The sequence below is a fragment of the Lagopus leucura genome, unplaced genomic scaffold (assembly GCF_019238085.1).
Source record: "Lagopus leucura isolate 7727_CA_CO unplaced genomic scaffold, USGS_WTPT01 Super-Scaffold_100014, whole genome shotgun sequence".
Lineage (NCBI taxonomy): Eukaryota > Metazoa > Chordata > Aves > Galliformes > Phasianidae > Lagopus > Lagopus leucura.
The window spans coordinates 17,607,239-17,628,000 of NW_024962268.1; the positions used below are offsets into that span (position 1 = coordinate 17,607,239).

A 20,762-nucleotide genomic window follows, 5' to 3' on the forward strand; every position below is an offset into this window, starting at 1 on the left:
TGTTTGCTGTTGAGCTGCCCTTTTGTTGCTTACCCTAATGCAAATTTTACTGTGTGCTTGAAATATATCTACACAGTCTAGAAATACACTTTTTTTTTCCTGTTTTGTTTTGTTTTGTTTTGTTTTAGCCTGGATCAGCTACTCATCTCAAACCTGGACCAGCAAAAATTGCAGTCTGTTTTGTCAGCTCTGATACCAAAATGTGACATTGCTTCTATGCTCCAGGAAGTCAAAGCACAAGTGAAGGTAATAACCAGAAGATGAAGCTAAACTATTGGCAGTTTTTCTAGGGGTTTTCTTAATGGCCTATAAAATCCCTTCCAGAGTTCCTCCAGTCATCCTGCAGTAGGTTATGGTTGATGATGGTTTTACTACTGCTGGTTTTTGAATGCTTACTATAAACCCTGAATATATTTTGGTGGGTTCTGGATAAAAAAGGATCTTGTTTGTCCAGTGTGAAAGCAGTTAAGAACCACAATAAGACATTTTAAGTGAGGAAGAATGGCTCCAGTCATTGTTTAAGCTGAGAACCTCCTTGGTTTGCCAATAATTGCACATCAGAATTTAACTTTCCACCAGCCATCATAGTCAAATCCATTTTACCCACCACACGGGGGAAACTCTGTTCCTTTCTGGAAGCAAACACTTCTTTTAAGAAGCCAAGATCACAGACACTGGTGGCTTAGAGTGCCAAAAAGCATCTGATGGAGGACTTGCAAGAGACCACTGTGCACATTTTGCTGTTTTCTGCGGAAACGTGTTGTGTCGAGGTAACCTTCATTATTTAGATGTATGAAGAAGGCCTCTGAAATGAAATGATTGCCAGGGTGTCGTTTTCCCTCTCTGCACTGTGTGTGTTTTTGGGATATGTCCACATCCTTTTTGAATCAGAGCTGAAGTTGATAAAATAATGACAGCACTAGAGGGAAAACTGCCATCTGGTCTGCATAACTGCTGGCTGAGCTGCATTTAGAGTATTTCTCAGACTTAACTCACAGAGTATAGAATGGACTGAAGGGAACAAGACCTCCCCAAAATACCCAGCTTTACCTCCTTCCAAGGACAGCATAACTAAAGCTTGCAATTCCCAAGAGGTTTGTGAGCCAAGACAGTTTGATAGGTTTACCAAAGAATTTAGGATTGGATTGTACTTCTGGACGAAAGTAATTAAGTGTTCTTTAAAGTATTTTATATGGACTATTGGAGACATTATTTATTTATGCCACTTCTCAAAATCTGAAAACTCAAATATTTATAAAAGTAAATGCTTTCTGGAATGCACTCCTTGTCTGCATAGTTTCTTATCCATATTTAAGCCCAGTATGGCACACATGCTGGAAAATGTTATGCTAGTCAACTGGTGGGTTTAATTGTACAATAGGACGATTCTTCATACTTACGCAATTGCTGAAAAATGAGGCAGACTGTCTGATTCAGAGGGAGCTTCTCCAGGAAGAGTTTATCATTATCTTATGCTTTGGGTGGTTCTGAATTTACTCCTGGTGTTCAGTAAATGCTAATAATACATATTTTAAAAATCAGATCTTTGGTCATCTGATGAACAGGCTAAATGGAGAGGCTAAAGATTTTAGTTCTTTTATGTGACACTGCTCGTTTCTTCTGTAAGTCTGGGCAAGTTCCTTAGAAATTCTGAGGCAATAGCTTGCCTGCAAACTGTAGGGAGCTACTTTGTGTTGACTTACTTCTCAGATGTCTGATTGTACTGACTCTTCTCAAAGCCCAACACATCACTCTAGGTTTTGTGCTTCCACTATGCGGCCAGGTAAAGGAATAGACTGATCTGTTGCCCAATTTTACGCATGCTAATAAGGACTCACTTGAGGGCTGGACAAGGAGGAAAGGCACACGTTTGGGAATGGGAAACCAGAGTTCAGTTAGTCTTACTGACCATCCTGAGGCATGTGGTCATCACACAACCCTGTAACACTTCTGAAAGTGTAAGCAGATGAAGTTACAGTATAGAATAGTTTTAGTTGGAAGGGACCTACAAAGACTGAGTTCCAACTGTCAGACCACTACTTAAAACATACAATCTAAGGGCATTATCCAAATGCTGTTTAAACACAGGCAAGTACAGGACATCAACCACCTCTCTAATAAGCCTATTCCAGTATTTGGCCACCCTCGCAGTAGAGCAGTTTTTCCTAATCCCCAGTTTGAACCTCCCCTGGAGCAGCTTTGTTGCCCTCCTGTGGGTGCTTTCAAGCATCTTGACCTTCTTTTTAAATTGTGAGCCCAGAACTGCACCCAGTATTTCAGGTGAAGACACACCAGTGTGAGGGAGGGAAAGGGTAGAAAAGAACATGACCTCTTAAACAAAAACGCTTTAATCCTTAATGCTCAAAGATACAATTGTTTGTTACCCTCGGAGCACTTTGTTGAAGGAAGCTAAGCTAGATATGTGACTCACTGTTGTATCCAGGCTAATGTAAAGCTGTTCTTGTTTGAGTGTGAGTGAGGAAGGTCTTGACAGCTACAAAAGGCTGTAGGTTAATGTGTTCATCCCTGACTGCTCTTCAAGAGCAGTGCCCCCATGTGCCCCCTGTGCCCCATGGATCAGTGGTGTGAAGCAGGGGGGCATCAATTTCTCATGTGCTTTGCAGAGATGCCTCTAATGCAGAAAATCTTCCTTGACCATTACTTGGCAAAATGCACACACAGAGGCCAAGAATTCATATTGTTTCACCACTCAGCAGAAATAATCTGCGATTCCCTGTGCTTTCTACACTGAAATTAAAGGCAAGCACTGAGTTAAAGTGTTTGATTTAGTGAGTTGAATATGTCATTTAATGCTAAATAGATTAAGAAGTTTGCTTCTAATGATGTGCCATTAATTTTAGTGTTGGCAGCTTCTGGAAATGTTTAATGTTGGATAGGTTCCCAGGAAAAAGATGAGAGTCCTGCTTTCCACTCCCTGCTTCTGGTGCTCTGCCCCACAAGCAGTTTCCCTTCTATTGCAAAATAGAGCATCTGTAACAGTATCTGTTTTTGTCCTAATAACCATTCAGAAAATGGCACCAGACTTGTTGGACGGAACTGCTTCTCTCTCAATGCAAAATCTGCATTTTGGTAGCAGTTCATTACTTCAAAGAACTCGACTTCACACCTTCCTGCTGATCTGGAGCCAAGTTCAACCCTGGTGCAGACCAGTGCCAGTTCCTTTTCTGTGCTGTGTTCTTCTTTCTGCTACAGCACAGCTTAGTCCTGTTTCGATCACTAATGGATTCATTACTTCCACCTCAGAAGTGAAATAGCTGTACCACTGAATCTTCCAAGCTGCAGTTTGTAATCATTGCTCCTTGCAAGATTGCCCAGCACTGCTGAGAAGAGGTTGATGCAGCTGCCATAACTGCCTTTCAAGAGAAAGGAGAAATAGGATAGAAGTGTTCATAATAACATAGAAAATACAGTGTTTGGTCCTGAAAGATGTATGGGAAGTGTCCAGTTATCCTGCAAAACATCCAGCAACGTGAAGTTGATTTTGAAAGCAAGGCTGTCCAAAGTGTAATACCCTTCTATACCCTAATTTTGACTGCGTTCTAACCTTTGACTGACTGAAGAAATCTCTGCTGTCACCTGAGTTTTCGCACAGAGCTGCTACTTATCTGTAGCAGAAATATAAATATATTTCATGTCTCAATTAATATTTGAATTTCTTGAGCTTTTTTTTTTTTCTCTTGCCATAATCTGAGAGTACTGGAAGTTTGTGATTTGTGCAGGAACTTGGTCTTGATCTTTGCTTTTATTTTTCTCTTTATTCTCGTACCACTTTGCCCCCATTTTCCTGCCAGAGCAAAGAAGATGCATACTTTGTAGTCCTGAGTAAAGAAGAAGGAGCTGGCCTGGGATTTAGTGTTGCTGGAGGAATAGATCTGGAACAGAAATCAGTCACAGTAAGTGATGACTGCAAGTCATCTTTTTGCAAAGCTTGTTTTAAAGCATGCTGGTGATTAGATCAAGTGCTCATTTATCAAGACTCGCTGCAAATCTTAAAGCAGTGTGTCTCAGAGGCAGCTGCATGCTGTCTGTGACTGAAATCGAAGGGAGTGTCTGCTGTAATTTTCATTATGGAGATGGATGCCAATTATGTTTTCAGTCTTTGAAAGTGCAACTGCTGTGCTACTGGGTAGTCAGAATGCTATGCATATGAGTAAAACTTTGCATGCATACAGCCTTTTAGAAGAAATCTGTATTTCCAGCCTTTGAAAGGAAATTTTGTGCAACACAAAAAAGTGAAGTTTTGGCAAATCCTGAGAGCGACTGTTTCAGACCTGAGCAAACATTCTGGATTCCTCTTCACTGATCTGTTTTACTGTTAGTAAAAACTGTTGGATGTCAGTAAGTGTCAGTATGTCAGTAAGTGAGGGTTTTTTTTTCCTTTTTTTTTTTTTTTTTTTAAAGAGCATTTTATGCAGCATTATGAACCAAGAATGTTGTGTGACATTGAGCAATTTTTAAGCAAAAGATATTAAAAAGTTGAAATACTGTTCAAAAAGAGTTCAGTGAGATAGAAAAATGCCAAATGACAATGTCCCGTGTGACAATTTATTTGCACAGGATGTGCTTTTGAATTCTGTCCTTGGAAGAGACAGAATCGTAAGAGAGTGGATCGTAAGAGAGCGAAACATTAAGTACAGAGGCCAGAAGGGTATGTCCTCAGCTTTGGAGGGTGCAGGAACTCAAGTAGGAGTGTTCTGGTATTTGCTCTATGACCAGTATAAATAAATGTATTGTGCATTTAGTGGTCTCTGAATCAGAACATGGTAACAGTTTAGGGACAAGCTCCACTTCTCTGGCTACCAAGATTGCGTTCCCTGTCTCTCTGGGTGCTGAGCTGCTCAGATAGGCTGTTCTGCCAACACTTGGGTGCAGAAATGGAAAAGAAATGAAGAACCTGAGGAGTCTGGGCATGTGTGGGAAGGCAGCAGATGCTTTGGGCATGACCTCCATATTCCACTTACTACCTGCATTTGAATATCTGCATTTGTCACTGAAGCAGTGATTCCAGCTCTGGATGCTTGCTTGGGCTGGCTGGAAAACTATCTTTGTAAACCTGGTTGCAGCAGGTGCTTCACAGAATCACAGAATTGTAGGGGTTGGAAGGGACTTCCAGAGATCATCGAGTCCAGCCCCCGTGCCAAAGCAGGTTCCCTACAGCAGGTCACACAAGTAGGTGTCCAGGCAGGTCTTGATTGTCTCCAGACTCCACAACCTAAGGAGGGCCTGCAGCAGGAGGGAGAAGGAGTCAAAAGGTTTCTGACTCTTGCTGTTGTTTTGGATAAAGTGGAGAAATTCCTACAGAACATGCCGTGCAGGATGGTGTCCACAAATGCCTTGAGCCTTTGTCCAGTGTGCCTAGAACCGTATTGCATAGGAAACGGTGCTTTGGCTGATAAATCACAGTGCTTGGTAGGCAAGTCTTTAAATAACAAGTCGTGACTGGTGTTGTCAGTCCCTTTCTGTCAGTGGCACCTACATGAATCTCAGCTGTGCTCACTGGAGTTTATTCTTTTTTAATCCACCCTGAATGAAGTATTTTATGTCCTCTAGAAAAGACATGTTTTGAGCCATTAAATCGTCCTTTTGCATCCACTCACATGATACTTGATCAGACAAATAAAGAGGAGCAATTAAATATTGTATAGCAGCAGTAAGTCAGAGCCTTTTTGTGCACAAATACTGTGCATCGCTTCAAAGGCTATTTGAAAACTGCTTTGGATTCTGGTCACTGGGAATTTGGGGAGTGGGTATAACACAGTGCGGTGCTGTTCTTGGTGAGTTTGCTGTAATATGGATGTCTAGATAACCTGTGGATCATTCAAAATTAGTGTTGGGTTGAAATTATTTGAAGTGTATTATTTGAAGTTACTGTTCATTGAAGGCATCTGAGAAAGTCAATGAAAGCACATAAGTGCATAAGTGACACTACATTCCCTAGCTGGTTTTGGTTGTCTTTGGCATAGAGCTGACCGTGCAATAGCAGCATGAACTCCCCCCCATCCCAACCTGCAGTTCTTGTCCAGTGACATAGACTTTGTATTTGAAGCTGATGACAAGAGCAAGTATTGTGTGCCTGACACCCGGGAAGTGGGCAGCAGCTGTGAACTTTGATAGTGGGGGTCTCTATGTTCACTACATGTGCTTATGAGCTGAATGTGTCTCTAAGGTAAAATTTTTCTTGTAGGTCCACAGAGTGTTTTCCAAGGGAGTGGCATCTCAAGAAGGGACTATCCAGCGAGGAGATCTTGTTCTGTCAATCAATGGCAAATCTCTTGCAAACTCGGTCCACGGTGACGTCCTGAATGCACTCCATCAGGCAAGACTGCACAAATATGCAGTCATTGTCATCCAGAAGGAAAAAGACAAAGCAAACAATTCCTCCAGACGTGAGATATCAGCTACTGGCAGAAAATGTGTGGGGTCTGGAAAGGATGTTTCCATGGAAATAGGAACAGGTATGATCTTTGTCCAAGAGCACTTGGAAGGATTCCTTTGCAGAGCAGACTGAAGGGGAAAATGTCCATGTGTTTTAGATTAAAAGAGTCCGTGCCTTATGTAATTGGAGGGAGCAAATGAAATTACTCCTAAATTTTATTTGTTCACTTTGGAGCCCAAATGCAGATTTTTTTTGGTTGATGTTGTTGTATTTTTGTTTGAAATGTCACAACTAGACAGAAGCCTAGAAGGATATGTAGGACCTAATCCAGTTTCAGTTACAGTTAGTGATTCTGTATATTCTTGTGATCCACAATACATTTCTTTAAAGTTGTAACACTAGTTAGAGCAAGAAAACAAACAACAACAAAAAGCAACCCAACAAATGAAATCACAGCTTGTTGTCCGTGGAGACCAACTTTTACTTTGCTCTGTAGTAGCAGATTTTATACTATTTCTCTAAAAAGAGCAAAAATGGTTTTGGTGTTGTAATAAATGGGTAGAAGGAGCTAAGTCGATTTCAAAGCAGCCATCCCATAGGAAACGAGGAGTAAATGTTTTAAGCAGCTCTCAGTGACAGTAGTAAGCCCTGCTTAGGAACAGAGCAACAATTCCATGCACTTGAGAGGTCCATTCAAAATACCCCAAATTTTTGCAGGATTAAGGCACTAAACTTTTGTACTGTCTGAGTGTATGCAGCTGCCTGGGAGCAGGAGCTGACAGGAGCTCCTGACAGGAGCACAGCGCTGACCTGCTCCCATCCCACAGCAGTGCAGGGGATGGAGTGGGCAGAGGCTACTGCTGACAGCCCCAATGATCCAGCTTCCCCTGCTCCCTGGGCAGTACCAGGCATACACCTCAGAGCAGAAGGCAGAAAAGGAGATGCTTCTCACCTGTTTCGAACCCTTTGGACATAGCCTTTAGAGGATTTTTTTGTTGGCTCTTCTTTTTCTGTAGCAGTTTTAATTGTCTTAAAATTTGACTGGATTCTGTAGTACAACTTTATAATGCAGATAAAAGAAATTGGGAACGCTCTGTAGATGAATCATCCTTTCTGTAACTACTCCCCTGGATGCACTACACATAATGATTTCAGAATCCCTTTTACATCTTAGTGGCACATGCAGAGCGTGGTCTGCCGGCGCTAGGTGGCAACGTTCTCTCACAAACAGTGTTGTGAGAGAGTGTCATTAGGACGCACATTAGGAATGTCTCTCCATCTCACAACATCTCACATTAGGAGTGTCTCTCCATCCTTTGCGGCAAGGCTCCTCTCCAGATGTTTCAGATAACATTTGGAGTTGTTTGAGGTAACCGTAACAGCCATTTGTGATGTTGCAGGCTGCAGAATTTTTACACTCACGCAGAGCAAAGAGGGTCCTGTTTTCCAAAACTATAGGCTTATTTCCTTCTAAACAAAATCATAATTTATGTCAACTACAGTTTCACTGCATTCTAAACGTATCTAAGACTTAGGAAGTGGCATACACCTGCTGACTGATAGCTATGATTATTTCCGTAGATGTGAGACCAGAAACAAATATTCACACTAGTGAGTGCATACAAACTCTCTCTTAGGAGAATGGAGCATATTTTTTTTAAATGTAAGTCTTATTTATTGCTGTTATTTGAAAAGGTGCAACTCCTTGGATAATGAATGGGAAACAAAAGAAAGTGCTCTCCACAGTACTTGCACAATTTTTTTTCAATTCTTTTGTTGACATTTAAAATCTTTGTTGAGTTCAGCTTCAATTTCAGTGCCTTCATGGACTTTTGTTGCCCATGCAAAATGAAAATGCACATATTGTGTTCTGTGCTGTCAGTCCTTCACAGCGGCAATGTTACACATATGCTTCTGAGAAGCAAGGTGACAACATGTTGTAGTTTCACTATGGACTGAACTCTGAGTGGCTTCGTCACTGCAGCAAAAAACAAACCCAACCAAACCCAACCTGCAATTTACTGTTAAATGCATAACAAGATGCTGTGTGTATTCTGTTGCAGATCCAAACCTGGACATGAATGATGTCATCTGTGTTGAATTATTGAAAACCTCTGCTGGCTTGGGCTTCAGTCTCGATGGTGGAAAAGCTTCTATTGCTGGAGACAGGCCCTTGCTTGTAAAAAGAATATTTAAAGGTACTGCAAACATGAAAATACAGCAGATATTAACCCAGTTTTCTTTTTTTCTTATTTATTTATTTTTTAAACAGGCATGTATCCTCTGACTATTACCACTTGCCACTGACTATTACCACTTAGTAACCAAAGCAGTCATTAGAAAAAAAATACTCTTGAGAATGTCTGGAGATTGCATCTACTACTGAGTGCTTGTTCAGCAATCTGATTTACTTATGATGACGCAGTTGCTTCCTAGACTTGTCTGCTATTGTAAGCATGAAATCACAGCAGCATTATTGTACATAATGGTTTGAGAAGTTCAAACCTAATGAAGCTGAGGGCTTTCAGCATTTGTACAGGCTTAATTTCGAGTGATACATTCCTTCATCAAGGAAAAAAGGTGAAAGTGCTGTTTCCTGAATTGTTTATCAATTTCCATGCATGTATTTGTTTTTTCTTCTCTCAAAATTGATTCTAAGAGGGAAGGACATGTTTAATTTTCAAGGTCATTAATATATGTCTGTAAACACAGTCCTTCTTCTCTCCCTGATTGATTGTGGCCAGTGTTGTAAGTTGAACTATCATTATAGAAAACTTACTAATAGATTGCAAGAGCTGAGCTGAGCATAAGTGACACCACTGCTAGAAGAATGGCTTAGCTGCTGTTTGTCACAGTAGAAAGCAATTTTTTATTTATATTGACTTTGTTCCTGTTTTGCTTGTAGGTGGTGCTGCAGAGCAAGCTGGAAACATAGAATCTGGAGATGAGATTCTTGCTGTTAGTGGAAAATCATTACTTGGCCTCATGCATTACGATGCCTGGAACATTATTAAATCTGTGCCAGAGGGCCCTGTTCAGTTACTCATCAGGAAACACAGAACTTCAGTGTGATGGAAGTGCTACATCTAATCACATTTGCTGAGACAAAACAGTTAAAACTGGCTAGAAGCTGTCTTTGTTTCTAATGCCACAGAAGTGTCTTAATGCTTTACAAAGAGGTGCTAAGAGCCTTGGAGAACCACTGAGCAAGAGCGTGATGATCGTCTAAAATCTCTCCTGTTTATCAAGAATGAAGGAAACCAAACACTAGAGATGTTTTTTTTTGTATGATGTGGCAGTTTTAGTGGAACTTCAAGACCTTTACTGAGTTCGGTTTAAAGTATTTTGACTGAGAAATAATGTTGTGCCTGTCCCTCATATTTTTAGTATCTGCAGAGCATTGGGAGTACAACTTGTCATTTGCCATCCTGTTGACAAGGATGATACTTGGACTGTATTGTATTACTTAGCTATAATCTGACTTCAGGACACTTACTTAGGGTCTGGTCCTTATTTGTTATAATAAGAGAATGTCTGGAACAATCTCACTCTATTCTTCTAAGTGCAGTTTTGCTTAAAGTGCATGACAAAAGAGACGTATAATTTTTGCACAACTTTTATGCCTAAGGTGAGCGTTTTATTGCAAAGGTGAAGAATCCTCTAAAAACTGATGAATTAACTCAGAATCTACCACAGCTGAATCTGCCTTTAGGGGAAACGTGTATACAAAAGCACTTGGCAATAAATCAGCAGAAATCTGTGAGCAAGAAAATCGAGTCTGAATATTAGGTGACTGTCCACCAAGGTGTAGGCTGAGTTGTTAGTTTTTGGGAGTGATAAAAATTGGGGATTGAATTTTCAAATTTAGGCTTCTAACATTAGACACCTTTAAATACACATATATTTTTAAAAGAAGGGCAGTTTCCAAGTGCTGAGCACTTGCAGATCCCACAGACTTCAGCGATCGCTAAGTATGTCTGAAAGCCAGGCTGCTTTTATTTGGCTGCAAGAGGCTGAAGGTTGCCCAGCTTGAAATACTGAAGCTGGCAAATGGTGGTCTAAGGATGTGGATTTTAACAGATTAAATCTGAACTGGCCATATTTATGGTGGCTATTAACTGTTCTTTTAATTATTATTTTTTCCTTTCCTGTCCAGTATTTATTTTTTTCTTGTGTGGGAGTGGGTGAGTATGTGTGTGCAAAGCATAAGTGCTTCTGGCTGCATCAGAAATGGGCTGATGCTGAGGGTTTTGGATAGTGAGACTGAAAACTATTTGCATGGGTGGGAGAAGCCATGCTGTAGATAGAGAAAACTGTAGGGGCTGCAGTGCTACAGGTGCTTCAGGTGGGATTTTCTCAGCTCTGCTCCTGGTGGGCCATGCTGCTGAGTGTTATTTATAGTCTGTTCTACGCGGAGGAGAATGTATGAGTGCGAGAGATTAGACTGTGCTATTTCTCTTCCTATGTCTGGGATGGCTAAACAACATAAAAGAGATAGAGGAGGAAATGGGCCAGTGTCCTTATCAGCTGAGAACAAGTTGTTTGTTCCAGAGTGCTCAGGTTGTTTGTCGCGTTGGGCTGGAGCCCCGCTTGTCGCCAACAAGCCCAGGGTGAGGAGCTCTGAGCCTGGAGCCGGTCCAAATGTGAAGTGCTGCCTGCTGTTGTAGTAAGGCAATATACTGCATAGTTGTTATAAGAAGGCCAGGACTCCTCACTTGGGGCTGTACCCCAAGATCATGCTATTGTTTCCTCTGTTTATGTCTCAGTTCACAGTGCTTGGATCAGTTGCTTCCAGGATGGTGGGCCCTTGGTTTGGTTCATTTCTGTGGCAGCTGTGTCAATCAGCAGCTCATGATAGGCAGCATAAAATTCAGTTCTGTGGGGCAGCCAGAGACCAAGTGAGCAGGAAACCTGTGCAATGCTTGCCTATAAACAAACGTATTTTAATCTCTTTCGGTGACATGTATGAGCACAAGCATCTAGGAGGAGATGCAACTTTTGGTTACATGAAAGGCAATACTGTCCATAGTCCTACAGCTGCTTTGCCAGCAGGATTTCTGTGGAATGCATTCAGGGTCAATGAGGTGGATTTGGGTCTCCTGAGACCCCAAAGCTCAGCTCCTTTGCCAGGACCACTTCCCACCTTTGGTCCCATCCTTGTGGGGGAGGTTTTGGGAGGGTACAGCACCTGGGGTCAGCCCCACACTGGGGCAGCAGGCCTGGGCCGGGACAAAAGAGGTTAGCTTTGCGTCTTCCCTGAAAAATCAGGGAGAAGACATTTGGCAGTGATGATTAAATGGGTAGGCCTTGTTCAGGAGTGACCAAAATCTGATTGTAAAAGCGTGTATAGTAGATACGTAAAATGCATGTGGAATTTAATGCAACGTAGTAAATATGTACCTGTATCTGTATAACACGTTCAAGTGCAGTACTGACTTTTTGCTACTTTAATGTGCTAAATCACAAATAAGTTTTAGGAAATGATGGGGATATTTTTTAGTTGAAAATTTTTGAGGTCACAGTGTCAGGAGGACATATGGCACTCTCCCAGTACATTGTGAGCTCAAAGATGAAGTCTTCATTTTGTAAAGCAAACTTAATTTGAGATGTCTTAAAATGATACGTGGTGAATATTTTCAGACACTTACTTGCAGATACTGTTCTTTGTGAGTGATTTAGAAGGCTTTTGATCTTCAGTAGTTGAATACTGTTTAGTATTTTATTTTACATGCATGTAGATAAGTGTTGGATGAGTAACAGCAAGAAGAGGTGGGGAGTTCTGTGTGTAATTCAGTAGTGGGGATAATTTAAAGATAGGTTTAACATTTTAAGTCTGATACTTAATATGGGTAGAACTATTTACTTCTCTAATAACTTCGCAGCAAGAAAAAGAATAGTGTTTAACCCTCATTGTTTCTGCTCCTGAAAAAACTTTTTTTTTTTTTTTTTTGGTGAAGGAGCAGGAAACACTTTGACCAGTGCTCCTGGTGTTGGTATGGTTACAGTGGCACTTCCTGATGTTTCTGTTGGGGTGACACTCTACATAAAAGCCCCAGGATTTACAGAATGTTGGCCTGATCTATTACAGAAAGAGTGGGTGAAGCAAACAGATGTAGTGAACCATCGGTTGTGCGTCTGGCAAAGTAGCTTACTTTTCTGAGAGGCTGGTCACAGCAGAGTGACACAGGAAGTTGTGTTAATTCATCCGTATTCAGTAAGTTCACAGGCATTTTGGCCTCGCTGTTTGCATGTCAGGCCCACAGTGATTCTTCACCACGCTGGAGAGCTGACCAAGCTCTAGGAGAGAGCGACCGTCCAAAGACTCACAGCTGCATTTTCATAGACCAAAAGTCAGGATGAAATTATGCAGTTGGTCCACTGCTTTTCACCAGGAACCTGAAGGCGTGCCAGATGAGGAGAGTTTGCTTCTAGATAGAAGTCTAGTGGGAGGCTTTGCTGCTTCCGAGGCTTGGAGCACATGTTGGATATGAGAATAGGCTCTGGTGTGGTACAGCAGTAGCATCTTCTGCAGGCTTTTATACCTGGGAGCTCTTCCCAGCTTCTTTGGGGATTACATCTGTACTTAAACAAACAAACAAAAACCCACAAAACAACAACAAAAAAAAAAACAAAGCAGAGGTGTGAGGTTAGGCCTAAGTTAGAGAGGGAACAACATCTAATCATTTTCTTGCTTAAAAAAGTAATTGAGAGCAGATATGTGTTAAGAAACTGTTGAGTGATTCAGGTTTTCTGTTGACCCTCACTTAAAATTAACCCTTATAAATGTTCTGCAGCGGTTCTTGTGAAAATCTGAAGGAAACATTCCCAGGTGGGAATGTTTACCTGCTTCTACATTTAGGGTATGTAAATGTACATGTGGAAATATCAATGAGGAGTAGGCTAGATCATGTGAGAAATAGGGATCCCACTCTAGGTTAGGTTTTGTGTATTAGGCTGACACACTTCTTGTATGATACTGTATATTTACACCTTTATTTATATGAATAAAACTTCTTCTAATGAAAACTGTTTTAAATGACTTATATATTATAAACAGCGAGTGCAATAACATGAAATAGATTGTACATTTTCCAATTTGCTGTCTCTGTTATGTAAAATCTGTGTTGCCATAAACTGTTTTGTTTGGGTTTTTTAGTGATTTTGAAAATAAATGGTATCCTTAGTACTCCTCTAGGTACTTATTTCTGTCACACCAAGGTCTGGCTGGTCCATGGCTGGAGCTGGCATTGCAGAGAGGAAGCTGTACTGGGGACCGTGTACAGAAGCCGTGCAGTAATACTGTTAAGATGTGCATCTAAACCAGAAGTGAAGTACTGCCCTCCAAGAACAGTCATTCAGAGTAAGCAGGATAAAAGCATTTAAGAAATGTTAAAAGGTGCTTGGGACCTGCTTTGGTGTCCCAAAAGATGTGGTGGTTTTTGTTTTGTTTTGTTTGTTTCTGTTTTTGTTTTGTTTTGTTTTGTTTTTTGAAAATGGCGAAGTGGAAATGAAGAGTTTTCATTATGAGCAGCAATTTCTCAGCCTCCTGACCAGCAATGAGCTGTAAGGAAACAGGTTATACGTATAGGAGTTATGTGTATACAGCAAGTCCTAGCTTATTATTTGTTTTCTTCAGCCTTCCCAGGGGCTATGCTCCCCTCTGGAACCCCGCTGCACTGGAGGTGAGGGCTGGGCTGGATGTTACTTTAGAGGGGATGGCGTCGGGGTGCAGTGGAGTTCACAGCAGGAGGCAGAGGCCGAGAGAGAGCTCCCAACGGGGAAAGCTGCTAGCATTCACCTTTTGAAGTTGCTGCACTGTGGCAGGAAGCCAGCCTGCCACCCAGAAGGATGCGTTGGCCTGTAAAGCACAGTGCAGATGTTCTCCCCGGGAGCTGCTCTGACATGGGAAATGCCGGAGGCTCCCAAAAGCAGCACTGCCTGCGAGTGCCTGGACATGTCAGTAGTCACTGCGAGGTAGGCAGAGCGGGGGAAGGAACTGGTGGGTTAAGCATTTATATCCTCTTCGCCGGCCCGCATGTCAGTGCGCATTGCTCTGCGTCTGAGTGATGGGTTGGGTGCTCACAGCAGCTGCATGGGTGGAAACTCCCAGCCCCTGCCCTGCCCTCTCGCTCACATGCCTCTGCTCAGTGCTTGCTAACCTCTCACCATTCACGCTGATTTGCAGTGCTCCCAGAAAGAGCGGGTGGGCCTTTGGGCAAATGGAGGAAGGCGTCTGCATTGTCTCCATCTCTGGACTCTCGTTCCAGAAGCTTCTGTGTTTGCTTTCAGTTTCTTTATTGGGTGCTGTGCCAGGAAGGTGCAAGTGAGTAAGAGTCACGTGCGCAGGCTAAAGTCCCATCCCTTCTGCTGAGTCACCCCAGAAAAAGGCTGCCTCGGGTCCAACGGGTGGGAGGGTTTTCCTTCTGTCTGTCCTGCTGTCGCTTCATCCTAACACAAGTTGATCTGGGGGTCCACAGCTTCAGAGCAGCCTGGCTCTTGCAGGACCAGTCCTGAAAGCCCTTAATTAAAATCTTAATTGCTCCAGACAGTGGCTCATTGCAGAGAAATACAGCAGAGATTAGACACAATGGACTTAATCCATAAATGGATTAGCACATGGGACCTCATTTAACACTAAGCCATGTATGTTGGTGAAAAGTCAGATTTGGCTTTTACCCAACCCAGATGTGTTTTGGAGACCAGGCTTTTTCTGAATCTGTTGGAGTGCCAGCAAAGGGGAATCTTGGCACAAAAAGCAGAACTTTGTGCTCTGGGGCATGGCTTTTTTTTAATTCCCATATCACTAACATACAGGGTTGAGAGATCCAAAGAAGATAACTGACTTAGTTGCAGTCAAATTTATCTTCCTGCCTGAAAAGTTTTGCCTCGTTTGCCATTTCTGTCTTTGTATCTTTGCTGTTCTCCTGTTCCATTAACCTTGCTCACCTGGATTGAGGGTCCCTGTGCCTCTACTGTGGTTATTCATGGATCCATCTAGATTTCCAGCATTATGTCTGTCTTTCCCTCAGCCTGCTCTGCTCTGGGCCCTGCACATCCAAGGCCCTCAGCCGCCCTCACGCTCCTTGCCCCGCAGAGCCTCACCACCATGACAGCCCTCCTTTGGGCGCTGTGTGACAGCTTTATGTCTGTACACTGTGGCACCCAGCCTGCACCCAGAGCTGGAGGTGACGCCGCCCAGCACAGAGGGAACAACGCCTCCCCTCACTGGCTGGTAGTGCTGGGCCTGAGGCACACAGGGTACGGTCAGCCAAGAAAGAAAACCCCTTCTGATGCTAGTAAGCACCCTCTCCCAAAGCAAGGAGTTTCCCTTCCATCCGTATCACGTAAACCTTGCCTGGAAGCAAGTTTCCCAGCAGTCAGAGTATTTTCTGAACTTAGCCAATAACAGAATCAGAACCTTCTTGCCTTTCTGCTGATGATGCCACATATGTGGCCTCACCTCTCTGAATCAGTTTGATACTGCTGAGCAAACAGGCTCAGGAGTTCCTGCCATTTTCCCCTTCCTGGTGATGTGCCTTCCATGCCGTGCCACTGCTCCAGCACAGTGCTGGGAAAATCCTGTCTGCTGTGGGGGTAAGGGACTGCCCTGGTTCCTCCTCCAGAGAGACATGGAGCAAACATGGCCTTGTTCTCCACAACAGCTTGGTTATGTCCCCTTGAGGAGCACAGAGGGGAAGGAAACGTGGCCATGAATCCCTGGTACACAGTGGAGCTGGCTGTGTGCCCAGGTCGAATTCTGAGTCTGGAGCCAAAGGGAGGAGAAACAAGGGTAGTAATGCAGGGAAACCCAAATGGCACAAAGCCATGTGATGGCAGCAATATTCGGGGTATACCAGCCCCAGGGCCTCTCCCCAGCTTTATGCAGTACTCTGAGGGCTCATAGACAGCTGAGATTTGTGTCACCAAGAGACAGTGCAGGGGAAGGGCAAGGGCAGGCAGCAGCTTTGGTACATTCACACCATCGTCCAGACAGCACTGGTGCACTCAGGCAAAGCCGCATGTTTGCAGCAATGTCAGGCCTATTGCTTGCTGGCCGTCCTGCCATTTGCTTTAGGGAAAACCTTCTGGACCAAAAGCCAGCACACTGCATCCAGTGCTGCTCCATCCCTGCAGACACACATCATGACCTTGCTCAGTCTTGTGCTGACGTGAGAGGAAAACAAGAAAATAAGTCACTTCCAGAGTGTATGCTAAAAATACACAGCAGTGTATGAGTTGTTGCTTTCCGAATGACTTAGAATAACATCCAGGGGGAGTGTGCTCTCTGTTGTCTGTTGTCTAGCAATTTGTTTATGAAATACCACTGGTGCATCCAGCCCCGCGCCGGCTGCTAACACGAAGCCGGTTTTCGCGCAGCTGAGCGCAGTGTAAACGTGACCCGGCGACATGTGTAGGGTCAGGCACGGGGTGTTGGTGTCTGGTTGTGACACCAGGTGCTCGGGGTGAGTCAGGGCCCTGCAGACAGGAGGTGGGGGCTTTGTGCCCCATAGGGCAGGTTGCTGCATGGCACTACGATGCCTTTAGTATTTTTGTCATTTACCAGATTCAGAATCTTTGGTCAGAGTTTTATCCCTCTTTAGTGCTGGGAACCTGTGTCCCGTGTGGCACTTTGGGCAGCATCTTGGGTTCTCCATGTCCTTGGACCTCAACTTTGAGGAGGAAGGTCTGTGCCACCCCTTGCTATTCCCTCATGGTAAGCAGTGTGGAATTTCACCCCTTTCAGGGCTCCAAGATCAGAGAAATTAGAAATCTGGCCTTGGTGAAACACAGCATCTCCTTCTGCCTGCATCCAAAAACAAAACAAACCCCAAAACTCAGCTTCAATGTTTGCCCTTCACTGGTGCCTGAAGATTCTCTGACATAAAGCTGCAAAGCTCTGGTGATGGTAATAGTGTCCTTGGCAGGAGCAGACTTCTAGAAAATGCTAGAACAGGTGCCTCGATGTCTCATTTTGAAGTTCATGGGTATGGTTATGTGTTGTTATGTGTTGCTCCTCTTAAACGATGCTGCTCTCCCAGCGGCAGTCTGCTGTTGGTTTTGTGTGTGCCCTCTGACTTCCACCTATTTGGAAGGAATCAGTGTAATATGATTGCTCATTTACAACCCTCAGAAAAACTGGAGTTATAACAATGACTCATTTTTTTTGCTTGCACTTCACATTTATTATCTCAACAAGAATTCAAGACATACATGCATGGGGCATATAGGGAAATATCTGGCCTCAAGAAAAACAAACCCATGTTGATACATCATATAATAGCAAATGCTCTGGGGAAGCAACAGAAGGAAATGTGGGGAGGACATTAGCAGGCTCATGTACTGGCACTGATCACCTGGATACAGGCGTTTTCCTGAGCTCACTCGATGCTAGCACTTGACAACCCTTGAAAAAACAAAAACATTTCACAAAAAGCAAATAGTCCTTACAGATCTAGGCAGAAAAACACTTGCACTGGTATTTCATGCAGATGCCCCCATCATAATGCGTTTATGAGGACAGATATTTTTTTTTTTTTATAACATTTGTGTTGAATTATTGCCCGTGCTCCATGAACTCCTCTGTAGGAGCCTAATTTCCTACCGAGTTTCAAAGCAGCATGAAGCAGAAGACCTTTATCCAAATATATTTCAGGTCCTGATGTAAATGCTTTGTGCTCCTGAGCCAGGCACAGCCCACGGGGTGTCACCAGGCCATGCAGCACTGCTGTTCCTATTGATTGCGGGCAGGCAACCTTACTAAGCAGCACGCTGGTGTTTAACTAAAACTCTTTGCATTCAGTTTTTTTATACCTGGAAAACTGGTGTCTGTAGATGTCAGTGAAACATGTTGCTTTCCAACAAGAAGATGAATTACAGCTATTCCTGCTCCTGCTTAGTGGTCAGTGCCAAGGAGCAGCAGCCTCGTACAGCTGGTTGTGGCAGAGCAAGCAAATCTGTCAGCTACGTCATAGCAGCTTTGCAAAGGCAGAGGAAGGAGAGCGAGCTGAAACACGGGGTATAAATAAAACCAGAAAATCATTACTAGGCAGGAAAAACTGAACTGGAATTCAGGAGGTGCAACTACCCACCCTTACACAACACAAATACAGCTGCATACCAAAGCAGCACTCATCTAGAGGAGCAAGTGCGTGGCCTCACCTGACTTTCTGTGCTACATCTCCTGAAGGAGATGGGTGTTCTTTGCATCTCTGAACACTGATTGAAGAGGCAGCGACAAATGTCAACAGCTAAGGCCGTTTTATTGCTAGTGTGCACCCTTGAAAGAACACTGCTCAGGAGCAAGATGTGGCGTGCAGAGGTGGCACATGTCTGAGCTGTGAGTTTAGCGCAGCTCCTCTGGAGCCAGCAAGGGGAACTCCAAGTTACAGCAGCACATTGCCCCTCTCCGGGTGCTGCAGCAGCTCCATCTTTCCAGAAATAAAATGGGGGTGCCATGAAATGAAAGAGAAAGTACAAGGGAAGGATCTTCCCTTAAAGAACTATTGAAGATTGCGGCTGTTTATCTGTACTGACTGTAACAATCCATTTTATGATTTCTTCAAAGAGAGGCAGCTGCCTTCTTTGAAAAACGACAATCTGAAGAAAATTCGAGTTTTGACTCAGATTCAACTTTGTGGTCTGTTGATGAGTTATTGTGTTACTTAGAAAAGCACACAGTGGTGTTGTATTGTCATCAAGGACTTCTTTTCAGTGTTGGAAGAAACCTTCCACTCAACACACATACCTCAACATCAGCATTTGTACAATATACATTCGTATCACTCATTTAATGATTACTACATTATGTTCCCCTCTTTAATGCGAGAAGTACTTCCTGTATCATCAGAAAACATAATGCTTTCTTCTGGTTAGTATGAAGTACTTCCATCATGTTTTGAGCATTTGTTCATACTACTCTTTGAGCCTAAAGATGTAGCATTCGCTTAACAGTTCTCTGAAATCCTCCTCTCATACAAGGGGGCTACACATATTTATATTTTATATATGTAATATATATATATATATGCAAATATATACATATATATAATATACAGACTAGAACTATGCAACGTCACATTAATTCACAGAATTGCAATTTTTTTTTTTATCCCCAAAGCCACTTGCTACAACAAATAACCTTTAAATTAAGGCAGTGGTTTTAATGAACGGATGAGATATCCCCAGCACCACCACTTCCCCGTCCAGCAGAATCCAAGCTGTAGAAGATAAGAGCAGTCAGAACCTCAACACCGGCTTTCACCTCGTGATTCGTGCCCACGTTCCACAACCCTTAGTTCTTTCTCTGCTTCGGAACCTTCTGTCCACAGTTCTGGGTGGGACGTGGGATGTGAAGGCAACAAGGGAAGCAGGGTTCTCACAGAATTCCCCAGCCCCGAGAAGGACAAGTTCCAACCTGCCCCACATCCCCCTGCAGAGCGGCGAGGGGCTGTGCTCATCACTTTGTTTTCTGCTTGGCATCCGTAAAGCATAATAATGCTGTAACACTTCCCACAGGAATCACGTAGCGACAGCCATCCTTCGGTGGCTCCAGGTAGCAAAACACAAATCAAAGAGCTTTCTCTGTCTCCCAGTGTAAGTGAAATCTCTCGTTCCAGATCTGCAAAGCCGAAATCTCCCCTCTTTCTTTTTCAGCACCGCGGGCGCGGCGGCTCACGTTTTGGGGCAGAAGAGTTTCGCGATGAGGTTCAGGACCTTCTGCCGTAGGTCCGCCTTGTCGCCGATCCTGCGCAGCTCCAGCGCGCACTCAGCCACCGCGTCCCGCTCTGCAAAACACGCGCAGGGCGATAGGGGTTTAATTCTAACGAGGACTTTTCCAGATAGCGATATCGGGGAAGGGAAGAAGAAGGCAAAGAAGAAAAAAGAGAAGAAAAAGGGAAAAGCGTGTATCAACCCCCCAGCCCCCCAAAAAATAAAAGAAATAAAAAACTGAGACCTGTCTCCCTTCGCTTTTCCCTACCTGCAGGCGCGGCGGGCGGCGCAGGTTTGCGTATCGTCCTGCCAGGCATCATCGCGGCAACAGCTCCGCACGGTCCGGCTCGCTTCGGCTCGGCACCTCTCGGTTCAACGCGGGTCGGCGGCGGCGGGCGACTGCGGGCAGGCGGGGCGAAGCGCGCCCTAAGAGCGGAGCTCGGCGGGGTTTTCCCTCTTTTGTGATGACGTAACGAACTGCGCGGGAATCCCTCCCCCCCCCCGGCCCGTGGCGGGAGCGTGTCGGAGCGCGCCCGGGCCGGTGGCGGTGTGCCGAAATAAAGCGTGGCGCGGAGCGTGGAGGGATGGGGTGTGTTGGGGGGAAGGGGATGGGTATGAGGGATGGAAGGCTGTGTCTTCCGGCAGGGAGAGAAGG

General features: G+C 43.9%; 2 protein-coding genes across 2 annotated transcripts in view; one reads left to right on the forward strand and one right to left on the reverse strand.

Annotated features, from left to right (window-relative positions):
- PDZD2 (PDZ domain containing 2) overlaps positions 1 to 13,423 on the forward strand; it is a 138,669-nt gene extending 125,246 nt beyond the window's left edge. The window contains exons 20-24 of the mRNA XM_042875196.1: positions 129 to 246; positions 3,813 to 3,914; positions 6,206 to 6,476; positions 8,461 to 8,595; positions 9,303 to 13,423. Of these exons, the coding sequence (XP_042731130.1) occupies positions 129 to 246; positions 3,813 to 3,914; positions 6,206 to 6,476; positions 8,461 to 8,595; positions 9,303 to 9,469 (793 nt within the window). The 3' untranslated portion in view covers positions 9,470 to 13,423. The remainder of the gene's footprint in view (positions 1 to 128; positions 247 to 3,812; positions 3,915 to 6,205; positions 6,477 to 8,460; positions 8,596 to 9,302) is intronic.
- Positions 13,424 to 17,570: 4,147 nt separating this feature from the next.
- On the reverse strand, positions 17,571 to 20,483 carry PMAIP1 (phorbol-12-myristate-13-acetate-induced protein 1). Its single transcript, XM_042875321.1, has 2 exons — positions 20,376 to 20,483; positions 17,571 to 20,181 (listed from the first exon to the last, which is right to left on the reverse strand). Exons 1-2 carry the CDS (start codon positions 20,425 to 20,427, stop codon positions 20,069 to 20,071), a joined length of 165 nt encoding a protein of 54 aa, XP_042731255.1. The 5' UTR covers positions 20,428 to 20,483; the 3' UTR covers positions 17,571 to 20,068.
- Between the last annotated feature and the right edge of the window lie 279 nt (positions 20,484 to 20,762).

Bases quoted from the DNA above. Each gene is read 5' to 3' on its own strand.
- PMAIP1 (XM_042875321.1), bottom strand. From the start codon at position 20,427: ATGATGCCTGGCAGGACGATACGCAAACCTGCGCCGCCCGCCGCGCCT. The intron at 20,182-20,375 runs GTAGGGAAAAGC...CGTGTTTTGCAG, and splicing joins GCCGCCCGCCGCGCCTGCAG to AGCGGGACGCGGTGGCTGAG.